General features: G+C 38.2%; 1 protein-coding gene across 1 annotated transcript; it reads left to right on the top strand.

Annotated features, from left to right (window-relative positions):
* Positions 1–305: 305 nt before the first annotated feature.
* Positions 306–8724, top strand: LOC143752369 (stonustoxin subunit beta-like). Its single transcript, XM_077245520.1, has 2 exons — positions 306–366; positions 8190–8724. The coding sequence occupies exons 1-2, from the start codon at positions 306–308 to the stop codon at positions 8717–8719; spliced, it is 591 nt and encodes a 196-aa protein (XP_077101635.1). The 3' UTR covers positions 8720–8724.
* Positions 8725–16041: the final 7317 nt, after the last annotated feature.

Here is a 16041-nt window from a genome sequence, read left to right as displayed (position 1 = left end):
CAGTTTCAACATTTCAGATCTGATTTTACCTCTCCATCTTCTCCGGTGGCCTTTAGTCCACCAGTCCAGCCCTCTAATGAGGCAGTCGTTAATCATCAGTTCAAGCCTCGCTTTCCTCCTCCAGCAACAGATTTGGGTGAGCTGAATCTCGGTAGAACCTTTTTATCAAAATGTCCTTTGGAATCCAGTAAAGTAGCTTTGGTTATCACTCTGCTGGTCGAGTGGGCCAGTGGAGTACTGCTGAGTAGGAGCGAGGACAACCACGCTGTGAATCATATCAGAAAGATTCTGAGGAGATGAAAAGGATGTTTGACCACACTGGTTACGACCGAGAAGCAGCTCGCATTCTGTCACATTTTCGTCAAGGTGAGTGTTCAGTAACTCTGGCAGCTGACTGCAACTAGAATGAGGACTCTACTGCAGTGCTTAGGGACACTTAGTATCTTCGTGTCCAGTAAATACGATGCCTGTCATTAGGACCGAGTTTATTGATCATGTCTTTCGCATTCATGGCCTCCTGTGGCCACATGACCACGTGGTCTCTGAAAAGGGACCCCAATTTATTTCTAATTTTGGAAGGAGTTTTGTTGGTTGCTAGGGGCAACTGTTAGTCTTTCCTCTGGTTTCCATCCACAGAACAATGGTCCAACAGAGCGGGCCAACCAAGTCTTGGAGCGCACATTGCAGTGTCTTGCTTCACAGAACCCGCTTCTGGAGTCAGCAGCTCTCAAGGGAACGTGCATAAATCATTGCCAGTGTCGTCTATAATTCTATCACCATTTGAGTGCAGTTTAGGGTTCCAACCATCATTATTTTCATGACTGGAAATCAAGGCTGTGGCCCCCTCTTTTCACGCATTTGTCCAAAGGTGTCAACGCACCTGGATAATGGCCAGACAGACACTTCTCAGGCTGAGCACCTGCATGATCACAATCACAAGTCTGTTTGTGTGACACCCGATAGGGCCCAAAAAAGGGAAAAGAAACGAATCTGTCACATAAGTCAATAAGTTGTAGAAAGATACGTAAGTCTTTATTGAAAAGGACCATACAATTATTCAGGACATTAACCCTGAGCCAAGTAAGCTGACAGGGGCAGCAATTTCTCAGATTGTCCAACTGGGAACAAAGAAACTAACCTACCTATACAGGGGACACTTCACGGCATTCTGTGAAACCACAGCAAACCCCTACAAGCCCTTCAATACAGACAGGATTATGTGATACACATTCACAATTAGCGACCACAGAAATCAACCCACAAAACCTGTAAGGGCTCTATTAAATTCTACTCCCAGTTCTCCACTGACCACAAAACTACCCCAGCTGCTTAAACAAGGGTGAAAAGCCCCTTAAATTAAATACACCATTTAAAGAAAAAAAGAAAACTAAAACAAATAAATAAACAATTCCACTAGCCAGCCACAAACCAACCAATACATTAAACAAAACCATTAAACAAAGAAAAACCACACACAGAACTGGCTAGGAAATTAATTTACCAAAAAAGTCAGGGAGCAGACAATTTCACTTTAAACAAACAAAAAAAACAAAACATAAAAAACAAACCAAAAAACAACACAAGAAAACAACGACTAGCAATCAACATCCAACAGCCTTAAAGGGGCACATCCAGACAAATACATGGTGGTCCTGAATTTATTCAGTTCTTCAATTGTAAAAAGAAGTACAACTAGGGACACTCAGTCCCACACGGCGCTGCACAGGCCGATCGGTTTAGGACATCAAAGTCGATTAGAGAGCCGTCTGCTCAAGTCAAGTCGAACTAGCCTTTGGACTCTTTGTGTTTCGTCATCGTCTGCCTTCGTCACTCATTTGTTGTCATGGTCACGGACACTAATTATATTCAGCTGTTCACTCATTATCATCATCATTATCACCAGTTTATAGTTTGGTTCTGTTTCAGTTCATTGTTGTCAGTTTATGGTTATGTTGTATGTGGCTCTGTTTGAGTTGTATTACTTGTTGGGTTTATTAAATATTACCTATTTGCCTTTGTCTTCATCTTTGTGTCTGTTGATACAACCACCCGTGTGACACTAGAGTTTATTGTTTTTGTCCCCTGTCTCTTTGTGCTTCGATCTCATGCCACATTGTGTTCCCTGTCGATCACAAACCAGCCTGGATTATACAGATTGGACTGTCCAACTGATTTATTCCTGTTCCAGTTCATTATCTAACTCTAGCTGGCCTCATCAACAGTGATTTGTATTTATTTATTTTGTATTTATTTATTTTCATCTTCCAGTACTGTTGTGATTGTTTTCACTGTGGACTAAATAAACAATTTAATTCCACTCAGCGTTTGGGTTCTGTTTGTACAGTGTGAGTGATTTTCTGTATTCAAAATTTATTTAGCTGTGTGTTTAGTCACTTGGTCTTGAATTCATTGTCACTGCATTATGGATGCTGTTGGTTTTGTAAGATGATCTGTAACTATTAGATTGCTAAGTTCAGTGGACTGTGTCCAAAATAATTCTGTATTTGGCTCCATTTTTGAATGCCTTATTTTGAGAAATACTTATTTATTTGAAGTTCTCACTAACATTTGATGTCTCTTTCTAGTTTGGATCATGGAGAACATTTCAGAATTCAACAAGGACTGAGAAAAGCAGGACTTTTTTCACTTTCACACACACACACACACACACACACACACACACACACACACACACACACACACACACACACACACACACACACACACACACACACACACACACACACACACACACACACGTGTTAATGATTATATTATTGAAGACATCTCATTTCAATTGTTTAACTTCTATCGTTTTTTCAACCCCTACCTCTAAACATAACCCTTGCAGAAACCTTTGTAAAGCTCTTTAAATAGAAAAGATGAACATACATATAATATATTATAAAGGTATATATAAAACAACAACAAAAAACTTTGTTTTAAAGATAATTTAGTAAAATCCAAATAAGCCTTCAGATCTTTATTGGAAAGGATTTAAACAATGTTTTTCATGCTTTTTCAATTAAACATAAACAATTATCGCACAAAACTTCAAAACACTAATGGTTTACAGGCAGAAAAAAATTGGGTCCCACTTTATATTAAGTGGCTTTAACTACTATGTACTAACATTGAAATTAATAATTTGATACAATGGACTTATTGTGTATATACATGTTTTTACATTGTACTTGTAATTTAAAAATACCTGCATGTAATTACAGCTGTAATTAATGTATGTAATTACATTTGTAATTACACTGTTGACCCTTCCCTTACACCTTAACCCACCCTTAAACCTATCCATACCACACACACCTGACCCTAACCTTACCCGTATTACACCTCAATAGCAGCAAAAGTGTTTTACAATACAACATGAAGACAATAAGTACATTGTACTTATTTTTCGATGTAAGTACATAGTAGTTAAAGGCACTTAATATAAAGTGGGACCAAAAATTGTCACAGTTCCAGTCACTTTAAAGAAACCTTTCCCCTTACTCTGAAAAACATCAAAAGAAAGATGCCCATGGTCAATGGAACTGGCCAATTTGCTGCAGTCCATTATGCTCTGTAGGGCTTAAAGCAGCTACTGGATATTACAAACTCGTACTTCTATGATTAAAAGTTTACTATAAATCTGAAAGTCTTTTGGGGAGGGATCTACATACCAATTTATCACATTCATTAAACTGGTTTAGGTCAAGAAAACAATAGAACAGAAAACCGATTTTCTTAGCAGAGATATATTATGGTGAAAAAACAACAATAGTTAAGTGCACAATAATAAACCCAAGCAAATTAACATACCATAAACCGATAGTGTAAATGACTCCATATATATATATATATATATATATATATATATATATATATATATATATATATATATATATATATATATATATAAATACAAAATGAATAGTCATAATATGAGCGTGCAATGTCTGATGCAATAAATGTGGTGATACTATATGCCACAGTCCATAGGTGAAAGAAGAACCCTTCTAGACAATGTAGATTTACATAGTTCTTCAACCTTGGTAACAATCCAGAACAAATTCAATACTCCACACCGTAATTCCAGACACAAGCAGAAAACAGTTCTTATCCTATTGATTAATATCCCGTTTCGATGACCCAAGGCAATGTGATATGAGATATAATGCAGGTACATTAGTCCTTTCTATTCCTAACATGTACCATGCAGTAGCAACTGCACCATTGGTACAACTAAAGAGAGTAGGTAAAAGGAGTCCTTATACAAACAAAATATTAAACATTAGTATAAACCTCAACAACAGTGGAATATAATTTATACAGCCATCATTGAATATTAAAAAAAAGAAACTTACTTTGATTGAGCATAAAAGATATGTTTCCCAATCAGGACATCAGTAAAGGTAAGGTTACCAGAGAGAAGACATGCTTTCAGTCCAAAAGTCCAAAATTGACATGCCCTTCACTCGCTAACTTCCCTCCGTCTCGTTCACTCGGATGTGCGTCATTGCTCACGTTGCACGAGTGCCCACTACTGGTGGAAACTGCAATGGGCGGAACTGGAAAGTCCTAAGCCCTTGATCACTTGGAATCAGCTATGGAGTTGATATTTTTTTTCCCTTTTTTAAGTTTAATGCAGCATTCAAATGTATATAGGTGTGTTTGGGTTGTTTTAAATTTTAAAAAATTATAATTAATATATCATAGAGTTGTTTGTAGTGGTGGTGATTAGACGAGATCTGCGGTGACGTCACAATCGTGTTGCATTGTGGAATATGAAACTGCCTGAAGTGTACATCTGAAGTAGACTCGCTCTGTCAAAATCGAGGGAACGAGGGTCTGTCCATATAAACTTCCCTCGTCCACTTCACGAAGTGGAACGCACTTCAAAATGGCGGCAGGGATTCCCCTGAGGGGAAGTGCTTAGGGAAGTTTGCAAGTGCGTGTCTAAAAGTGGACTGGAACGCAGCCCAAGCAGCTCTCTCTTCTTCTACTCCCTACCGGTATTTAAGCTTAGCATAAAGGAAAAATAGTGTCCCCTAATGGTGGGTAGTAGAATAGCACCATAAGTAACATTTAACTGTTACATAACCCCTGATCAGAAAGAGACATGTCATCACCATAACAAGTTTTCAAATTCTGCACATAAGAAGTCTCAACATTTTCAGGATAATTAAGGAAAGAAACAGAATAGTTGACAGGACCAAATCAATTGACAATCTTAGCCCGACCTTTCCTCTTTGCGGCTAATTTAGAGATAAAGCCTTCTTCAGCTCTGGAAAAAGGGTGAGACTGGACCCAGACTACAACTCCCACCTGAAATTGACTGTACTTGTGCCGCAGGTCATAGTTGTATTTTTGTCAATGTTGAGCTCGTTCCACATTTTTCTTCACAATGTCAATGAAGTGTTCTTGTCTTTCCAACACACTATAGGCAGGACTACAAGTAGCTGGAGGTCAATGTAAGGCCCTCTCTAACAGTCCCTTTAATTTCTGTCCCAGAGCTACTTTGGCTGGCGTGAATCCTGTGCTCTCTTGGAAAGTAGTATTGATTGCAAACCTAAATTCGGGCAACCATTGATCCCATTGGCAATGTTGATCTCCCACGTACGAAGCAATCATTGTCTTTAGGTTGCAATTGATCCGTTCTTTCATATTTGTTTGGGGGTGATAGGATGTGAAGGAACCCATCAGATCAACCTCAAGCATGTAACCGGGTTCGACCACTGGTGTAGGCTGTAGATATCCAGACAACTTGGTTAACACAAGCTTATACTTTTGACATGTTTGACAATCTTTACAATACTTCCACACATCAGTTCTCACATTTGGCCAATAGGCTATGTCCAGAAGTCGAAGAAGGGTTTTTAATATTCCAAGATGACCGCTCAATGGGTTATCATGTACATATTGCAAGAACTCTTTACGAAAACACATTGGAATGACAAGCTGTAGTTTCAGTCCCTTATTTCCATCAGGTAAGCTGTGAAACAGTACTACATTCTCAAGTAAGTAAAGTACTCTTGAAAGGTCCTGAAAAGTTTATGAGCCAGCCTTTTTACATAGCTCCTGGATTTCCAAATCATTTTGTTGTACTGTAGTGATTTGATTAAGATCTACAGGTAAATTTGTTTGAAAAGCAGTCGACTTGGTAGCTTTGACTACTGCCAGCAGCTCTAATGATCCTGGGTGTTCTTGGTTTCTGGACAACACATCGGCTACAACATTACCTATATCTTTTCTGTATTTAACTGTGAATTGAAAGCCTTGCAGACGTATAGTCCACGTGTGAGACGAGAGTTTGGTTTAGGATGCTGAAAAACCCATGTGAGAGCTGCATGATCTGTGACGACTTCAAAAGGTTGCCCCTCCAAGTATTGTCTCCATTTCTCAACAGCCCAAACGACAGCCAAACACTCTTTATCTGAAACCGAATAAGCTTTTTCTGCTCCTCTTAATAGCCTAGAAGCATAGGCTACCACATGTTCCTCTCCTTCTGTTTCCTGGGTTAATAAAGCCCCCAATCCAATCTCACTAGCAACTAAGTTGCATTTGTTTAGATTGAGAGTGAGTAAGATTGAGTAAATGTTGAAGATGCTCCATTTCGTTCCAAGAATACACCACCACGTCTATGTATACCAGACAACATTTTCCTCTTAAATCTCTGAGTACGTGTTCCATCAGTCTTTGGAATGAAGCAGCAGAGTTTTTCAATCCAAAAGGAAGGCTTAAGAATTCAAATAGCCCTGAGGACCTCACAAATTCTGTTTTCTGGATACTATCTGCTTCCATCTCCATTTGCCAATAGCCACTTTTAAATGGTAAACTGGTATGTTAAACACAGCAGCTCCATGTAGTGACTGAGCGTGTAATGTCGGATGCAATGAATGTGGTGATACTTATATGCCACAGTCCAAAGGTGAAAGAATAACCCTTCCTCTTACCAAACAGTTCTCTCTTTTTCTACTCCCTACCTGTATTTAAACTTAGCATAAAGAAACAACAGTGTCCCCTAATAGTGGGCAGTAGAATAGCACCATAAGTAACATTTAACTGTTACAGTTACAAACAGAGCGGTTTGGTAAGAGGAAAGCATGGCTTCTCTCTGGTAACCTTACCTTTACTGATGTCCTGATTGGGAAACTTATCGTTTTATGTTCAATTAAAGTAAAGTTCTTTTTTTCATATTCAGTGATGGCTGTATAAACTGTATTCCACTGTTGTTGAGGTTTATACTAATGTTTAATTCCTTGTTTGTTCAAGGACTCCTTTTACCTACCCTCTTTAGTTGTACCAATGGTGCAGTTGCTACTGCATGGTACATGTTAGGAATAGAAAGGACTAATGTACCTGCATTATATCTCATATCACAATGCCTTGGGTCATCGAAACGGGATGTTAATCAAGAGGATAAGAACTGTTTTCTGCTTGTGTCTGGAATTACGGTGTGGAGTATTGAATTTGTTCTGGATTGTTACCAAGGTTGAAAAACTATGTACATCTACATTGTCTAGAAGGGTTCTTCTTTCACCTATGGACTGTGGCATATATGTATCACCACATTCATTGTGTCTGACATTACACGCTCATATTATGACTATTCATTTTGTATTTATATATATTTTTTGGACTCTTTTGTACTATTGGTTTATGGTATGCTAATTTGCTAGGGTTTATTATTGTGCACTTCACTATTGTTGTTTTTTAATAGTGTAATTAAATAATATATAATATAATATATAATATATCTTATACCCCATAATATATCTCTGCTAAGAAAATCAGTTTTCTGTTCTATTGTTTTCTTGACCTCAACCAGTTTAATGAATGTGATAAGTTGGTATGTAGACCCCTCCCCAAAAGACTTTCAGATTTATAGTAAACTTATTCTCATAAAAGTACGAGTTTGTTATATAATGGATACTGAGTGCTACTTTTGATATATCCTCCCCACGATCAGGGTCCTATTATTCCATTTCTGTTCATCATATGTTTATGAAACTTGTTTAGTTTGTCTTTTCTTTTTCTTTTTTGTTGAGCACACACACACACACACACACACACACACACACACACACACACACACACACACACACACACACACACACACACACACACACACTGCTCTAAAACTATCAACTTCACACAACTTCTAATCTTCTTCTTGTGTTTCTTGTGTTCAGATGCTTGTGATCTCATACTGGATCCAAACACAGCACATGTTAAACTCTCTCTATCTGAGGAGAAGAAAAAGGTGACATACATCAAAGACCCAGAGTCATATCCCAATCATCCAGAGAGATTTGAAAATTATGAGCAGGTTCTGTGTGGGGAGAGTTTGACTAAACGCTGTTACTGGGAGGCTGAATGGAGCGGGAAGGGGGCTGGTATAGCCGTGGCATATAAAGGAATTAGCAGGAAAGGAGGGAATGACTGTTGGTTTGGATACAGTGACAAATCCTGGAGTCTGTACTACACTACAAATGGATTTACTGTCTGGCAAAATAATATGAGCAATAACATTTCTTCACCCTCATCGTCGTCTAACAGAGTTGGAGTGTATCTGGACTGGCCATCCGGCACTCTGTCCTTCTACAGCATCTCTGACACAAACACACTCACACACATAGACACATTCAACACCACTTTCACTGAACCCCTCTATGCTGGATTTAGGGTTTATGATCCCTCAGTGTCTCTGTGTCAGATTTAACAACCTGCAGTTGGTCTGTGCGCTTTCATTTGACCAGGACTAAAAAGAAGCAGCCCATCACACCATAATGCTTATCATGCACAGAGAATTTTTTTAACACGACTTACTAACATAAAAAATAAAATAAAAATAAAAATAAAAAAACAGAAATATAAATGCTATTGTTTTAAAAAAAAAAATTAATGTGAAAATGAACAAAGACATTTGCTTTACTGTTTTCAACCCCCCTATCTCTTACCCCAAGGAACATCTGGAGCTCCTAAAGGCACAGAGGTGCTGATAGCGATCAAGGCCTGTAGGCCAAGATGTGTGTATTTCGGGGGTCTATGAATTGTCACACCTTTAGTACAATGGGGGAACTTTCGCATTTGAGAACGTCTCACATTTGGGTTTCGGTCGCATGGTCAAGGAAGGGATAAAAGATCATTGTAACTGTTGCTCTTTTATGCTCTAGCTCTCTTCCGTGGGGCATTACCATACTTTGACTTTAAATACATAGACTTTGAAGACTATGCTCTCCTGGCTGGTCTTCCAGCTTGCTCTGTCAAACCTCTACAATTGATCCAGAATGCTGCAGCCAGAGTGTTCTTTAATGAGCCGAAGAAAGCCCACGTCACTCCTCTCCTCACTAAATTGCACTGGCCGCTCGCATTAAATTCAAGGCACTGACGTTTGCCTACAGAACATCCACTGGCACTGCTCCCTCTTACGTAAACTCATTACTTCAGACTTATGTGCCATCCAGAAACTTGCGCTCTGCAAGCGGACGTCGTCTTGTGGTACCATCTCAAAGAGGCACAAAATCTCTTTCTCGGACCTTTACCATGACTGTTCCCTGTTGGTGGAATGATCTGCCAAACCCAACCAGAGCTTCTGAGTCAGTCGCCACTTTCAAGAAACTGCTGAAGACGTATCTTTTTCGGCAGCACTTGATTCAGTAGTACTAACACTTTCTCTTCTCTTCTATTCTATTAAAAAAAAAAAACTAAAAAAATATTGCACTAAAGTTAAACTGAGAGGGGTTATAGCACTTGAGTATTGTTGTCCTACTGTTAGTTTAACTGCTTCTATTGTTCTCATTTGTAAGTCGCTTTGGATAAAAGCGTCTGCTAAATGAATAAATGTAAATGTAAAATGTAATGAAGTGCTATCACCATGGATGCACTGGCGGGTGAGGAGGGAGACCCTGTACTCAATCCTGAGTGAGACAGAAAGCCCGTGGACAAATGTTTGATGTGAGCCTCAAAGGTCAGATTAGAATCCATTCTAACACCCAGGTTGGTGGCTTATGTTGAAAGTGGAATATCCTGGCCATAGAAGGTAATGCTGGTAATGACAGATGTCCGGACCTGGTGTGGGGTGCCAAGTAGGATGGCTTCAGTCTTGGAGCTCTTTAGCTTTGTTAGAAGTGTTGCTTCAAACACACCTTTATCTTCTCCAGGCAGGTGGTCAAAGTAGATGATGGCAGCAGCAGAGGGGGTTGAGTTGGTCCTGAGGTAGAGTTAGAGTTTCATCTTTCTGATGATGTCCTCAACCTCTTGTTGTGAGATGTCAGAGAAACAGCAGAGAGGTTGGGAAGTCCCAGGCTGTGGGTCGACAGTCTGGACAGGCACGGTGGAGAAGCTGGATAGGAGGGAGCGGATAGTGTCTACTTTTTTCCTGAAAAAAGTGAGAAAGTTGTTGCACCTCTTCTCTGTGGCTTCTGAATGAGAGTGAGTTTGCGGTTTGTGGATGTGATTTATAGTAGAGAAAAGTTTCTTAAAGTTGCCAGGGCTATTGTTGATGATATTGGAGTAGAACTGTGACCGTGCGTCCCACAAGGACCTTGCATAGGCCTTCGGATGCTCTCTGTAGGCTTGCCTGTGAACAGTCAGTCCTGAGACCCCGAGGCGCCACTCAAGGACTCACCCAGCTGTCTTCATCTTCCACAGTTTGCAAGTGTACCACAGGGCTGTGCAGGAGAAGGTGACCGTTCTGGTGTGGGAAAAGGGGAGTGGCAACTCCTTCGAGATGACCTTGTGTCAGACACCCAGATCATTCACAAAAATGTTGCAAATGGGGGCGGAGTTTGAGATGACCAGGTCCAGTGTGTGCCCCCTGGAGTGTGTGGGGACATCAACATGTTGTTGGAGGTTGAGGGAGTCCAGTAGTTGCAGAAACTAGGGTGTCTACATGAATATTAGAATCTACAGTATTATAATGTTGGCAGAGGTGGTTCAGAGTGTTGTAAGAAGGTCATGCATCTCTGAGTTTGGTCTGGGGGGCCGATAGATGAGGAGTATTGTTGTGCTTTCTCCACATAGCTGTAACCAGGTTGGGGAGTAACGGAATACATGTAACAGTGTTATGTAATCAGGATACAAAAATCCAGTAACTGTAATTTGTTACAGTTACGTCAAAAAACATAGTAATCAGATTATAGTTACCTTTGAAAAAAGGGGAAACTTTCAGGATTACAATGGTTTCATTTGAAACTAAATAAATCTATATTTTGGCATAATAACACTATATTAAGCATTGCTTGATTAATGACCCACGACACGAGTCACGTGTGCCACCCGCTGGTGCATGCGCAAAATAACAGCTCTCTACAACAATCTCCTCAGACACAGATTGAATCACTGCTGCTAGAAACGATGCTGCCCACGGGTAAAAATGCTTTCATTTCTTGGAAATTAGGAGTAGCTTTTTTAGTACCTAAAATGTCCTTTCATAATCTCTTCTCAGTCTCACTTAACGCGATGTTCGCTGCTAGGTAACGTAGGGGAACTCCCACTGCCAACGGCCCAAGTTCAGTCAGGCAAATTAAGAAAGATCACGGCTTTAGTCATCATGTAGGCCTATTTTAAAATAAACTAATATGTAGATTGTGTAGAAGTTTTAAATGTTGTGTTTTTATTATTTCCTTGTAGCCGACATGTTAGTTAAAAATACAACAAAATAATCTGTAATATGTACTGTAGCCACTAGATGTCTGTATAGCCCTTTAAATTAATATATATTCTCTATTTTCCTGTTGACGAAACATTTCCATTTTATTTTTTCCTTGTACATGTCAAGTTAAAAATAAAACAAAATAAACTGTAATACCATACTGTAGCCACTAAATGTCTGTATAGTCCTTTACATAAATATTTATTCAGGGCTGTGACATTCGTAATAAATTAAAAGTTGTTTTTTTTTAAATAATATCTGTCCTTGAAGTAATCCAAAAGTAATCAGTTACATTACTTTCATATTGTGGTACTTGGATTACGTTACTGAATACTTTTTTTATGAAGTAATTTGTAACTGTAATGGAATACATTTTTAAAGTCACCCTCCCAAGCCTGGCTGTAACCGGGGAGACAGACTTCTAGTGCTGAGTAGACCTCTGGCTGGTGCCATGTTTCTTTTATGCACAAGTCTAATTCATTGTCGATGATGTGGTCTTGTATGAAGGAAGATTTATTTGTGAGGGACTGTGTACTAAACAGTTCTATTCTATTCAATTCTTAGGCGCGTCGAATAAACACCACATACACAGTGTAGGAGTAAAACTATATGCAAAATAAGATACACCGGTGTTTTACCAGATGAGAAGTGGATTCTATGTATCATCTTTTTACTACTTTAATTTTACTCCAATTAATTTTATAACTGTATCATTTATCTCTTTTAATTCCTTTTATAACTGTTTTAAATTCTGATGCTTTTATTTTGTATTTATTTTCTATGCAAAGCACTTTGAATTGCCATTCCTTTCTACGTAAAGTATTTTGAATAACTGTTTTCATTTTCCTTGCTTTATTTTGCTTTTATTTTTATTAATTTCTATGTAAATCACTTTGAATTGCCATAGTGTATGAAATGCGCTATATAAATAAACTTGCCTTGCCTTGTGTTTCCAATGTTTCCAACACCAAGAGCAACACTGTTGACGCGGCAGACGTGCCACATTGGTCAGAGTGGCCAGGCTGATGGTAAACAAACTTTCGACGGGAATTTCTATGCAACTAATGACACACATTTGAGAAATGATCTTGGATCAAATGTAGGACAGTTTATATGCAAAATTCTATTAATGAGGCCCTAGGTGTGCAAGGCAAATATAATTTTAAAGAACTTTTACACAGTGCAATAATACTTCATTCAGTGCAATAAAACTGAATTCTTAATTCAGTGCAATAAAATTGCCCAAATGTGTTATATTAGAACTATAATATCCATTTTATAATAAATCCAAAAGCAAAACATGCAAAAAGCACTATAAAAGGAAGTGGTAATGGCAAATGAGCTAATGAGTGGTCCACTGCTGCCATCTACTGGCTATAGTGATTAATGTCATGCCATTTTCACGTTAGAAGAGTTTGTTTTCCACAAGGGGACAGAAATCCTCGACTAAAGCATGGCACATTTCCTGTGTTATCTCCATGAATGTAATGAGAAATTTAGGCTAGATCTTCTTTAACAGGTTCCCAGCGGATCCTTAAAAAGTCTTAAAAGTCTTAAATTAGATTTTTTAAATTTAAGGCCATAAAAAGTCTTATTTTTACTAATGAAATGTTAAATTTTCGATGGTAATTTGAAATTTTTTCCAAATTAAAACTATCTAATTAGCGTACTTTTTTATTTATTTTTTGTTCTTTGTGGATTTGCTTGTTCACGTGACATTTCTCGTCACATTCGCGCCAGCACTACGTCTGTCTCCTACACGCGAACAGCAGGAGGAGAGGAGAAGAAAGCTGGTTAATTTCAGTTCAATTGTAAGTTCATTTTTTTTATGTGCGTAGTGGTGTGCGATGTGTATTGTCTATTATGATACTGTGATCATTGGCACTGCGAGGTGACGTCGCATTTGTCTCTCATGCTTGCTTTCACTGCGTGATGTGTGCAGTTAAGGCCTGTTCACACTGGGACGACTTTCGCGCGCGAATAACGCCGCGTGATTAAACAAAGGGCGCCAATGTGAGTGTGCACACCGACGCGAAAAACGCCACGTGTAAAAGCGTAATTTTTTAAAAAACGCCTCGGGGTTGTTTTTTTGGTTTGACGCGCCCCGTCAAAAACTATCCGACCAATGAGATCGGCGCTTTTGCTCACGTGTCTGGAGCTTCTGAAGTTACAGTAAACACAACTTGGGGACGCTCAAACACAAAACGGTCTTGCCGAGAACACATACATAACGGCGAAGAAGATATACGCCAAGTGGCGTCTACCATAGACATCTATGGCGTCTACACACTGCCGGCGGGAAGAAGACGAGGAAGATGCAAGCCGAGATAAATGTAGAGCTGCTGGTCTCGTTGGTGTCGGAACAAAAGGAACTGTATGACAAACGCGACAGCGACTACACAAATATTGATAAAAGAGAACTGTTATGGAGTGGTATTGCAGAGCAAATGGGCCTTGATGGTGAGTTTAATTGTCTTTCATGTACATAGGCTTGTAACTTTTTCCAACATTTTCTGTTATTTCTGGGGTATTTCTGTTTTACATTAAGCGCCATCTAATGTCAGGGAATGAATTTGCATGTAAACTCGGCTCATCGTCAGCGAAAATCGCTTGGGTATGAACACAAAAAACGCATTGAAAAACGCGTGCGAATAATGCGCGCCGATATTCGTCCCGGTGTGTACGGGCCTTTAGGCTATAGGTTTGTCCCTAAATGAGTTTTTGTCTCATATTTATATCATATTATGTTGTTATCATACAATATCACATCAGCAAGAGGGCCGTTTTCCCGTGAACAATAGCAAATGTGATATTTATTTTATATAACAGTTAAATCATGAACAATAAATGAACATTGTGAGTTGCATAAAACAATATTGTTTGTTTTCCATGTATTTCACAGACGAGAATTTAAAAATGAACTCGTAGCAGAGTCTCAATGCAACAGACAGCGATTATTTTTTTTACTGAAATATGCGTTTTGAACGAATCGTTTTAATTATTTAATCGTTTAAAAATCGTTTTAACGATTCAATGAACAATTTTTCTTGAATGAACCATTTGAACAAATCGGTTGAATGAATGACTCACTAAGACCGTGACTTGCCGCCGCCTACTGGCGGGTTTAGTTTCACATTTAAAGCACCCTTTAATTAAAATGTTACAATTAGAAATCAGTTCATATTTAAATATTGAATTAAAAAAAACTGTCTCATAGCTTTATTTATGCAATTGTAAATATATTAATGCCAGTTCTGATGCCACTTCTTTGTCATTTCTGCACTGCAAAGATGGATTTTGATGTAATGATTTAACTTAACTGGTAACAGTGGTATTGTTATTATTCTAATATAATTTAATTTGAATGTTAGAGTTTGACATAAAAGGTTATGTATATCTCTATGTAAAAAAAAAAAAAAAGATTAATGTCCCTGGAAATAAATTTAAGCTTGCAAATATTGCTTATCAATAAAAAAATAATAATTTCTGTCACTGCTGTGAACTGACCACTGCATAGAATATGAAAAATATGAATATCTTTGTGAGTCAGCTCATCATTCAACAATAGGCCTAAACCAGCCATGGTACCAGTACACAAACACAATCAGTAAAATATCATCTAATTATCATCAACAAAACTTTGAAAATATTGAGACATATTTCTGTCAATATTGCGGACCCCTAATGTAAGGTATTAATTTTGATTTCTTCGGGTCTTAAAAGGGTCTTAAAACACCTTAAATTTAACTTTAAAAAGTGTGCAGATACCCTGTTTAAAGTTAATTTTACTGCTCAAATGTAGTTCCCAAAAATATTTTAACCACATATTGCCAATCTAGACATTTACAGTGATATGGGGTTTGTCTATATTATTAATGTAATTAATACATATTAGCTGGTTATTTAAAATGATTAGACATTAATTAAATTTTTAGGGACTGACTTGATGGGTTGTTTAGAACCTACTGTATTGTTAATGCCTCCCAGGAAAAAAGACGTACTATTAAATGTATTAAAAATGTACTTGATTATGTTTTTAGTACAATACAAATATACTTTAATGCATTTTTAATACATTTAACAGTACGTCTTTTTCACCTGGGCTACCCTGGTATACAAACAATATATTAAGTTTATTAAATCATACCCTCATTAGACCCTAATATTGTAATCCTAGAATCGCCCCTGTCCCCTCCCTTCATCTCACAGGCCATCAATAGCTAGTTTCCATCCAAAAGTTGCGAACATAACTTCTACACAAAATTTGAATATTGCATAAACCATTTTCGAATAAAGCATCGTTTTTATCCAGTGAGTCTAAAAGAACAAAATCGTCACTTCCTGATAAACTTGTGATAAATAATACTGAGAAAAGTAAGAGATGCCAC

The sequence above is a fragment of the Siphateles boraxobius genome, unplaced genomic scaffold (genome assembly GCF_051911475.1).
Source record: "Siphateles boraxobius isolate OS27281-9 unplaced genomic scaffold, OSU_SipBor_1 102, whole genome shotgun sequence".
NCBI lineage: Eukaryota > Metazoa > Chordata > Actinopteri > Cypriniformes > Leuciscidae > Siphateles > Siphateles boraxobius.
This window is presented reverse-complemented; position numbering and strand designations above follow the sequence as displayed.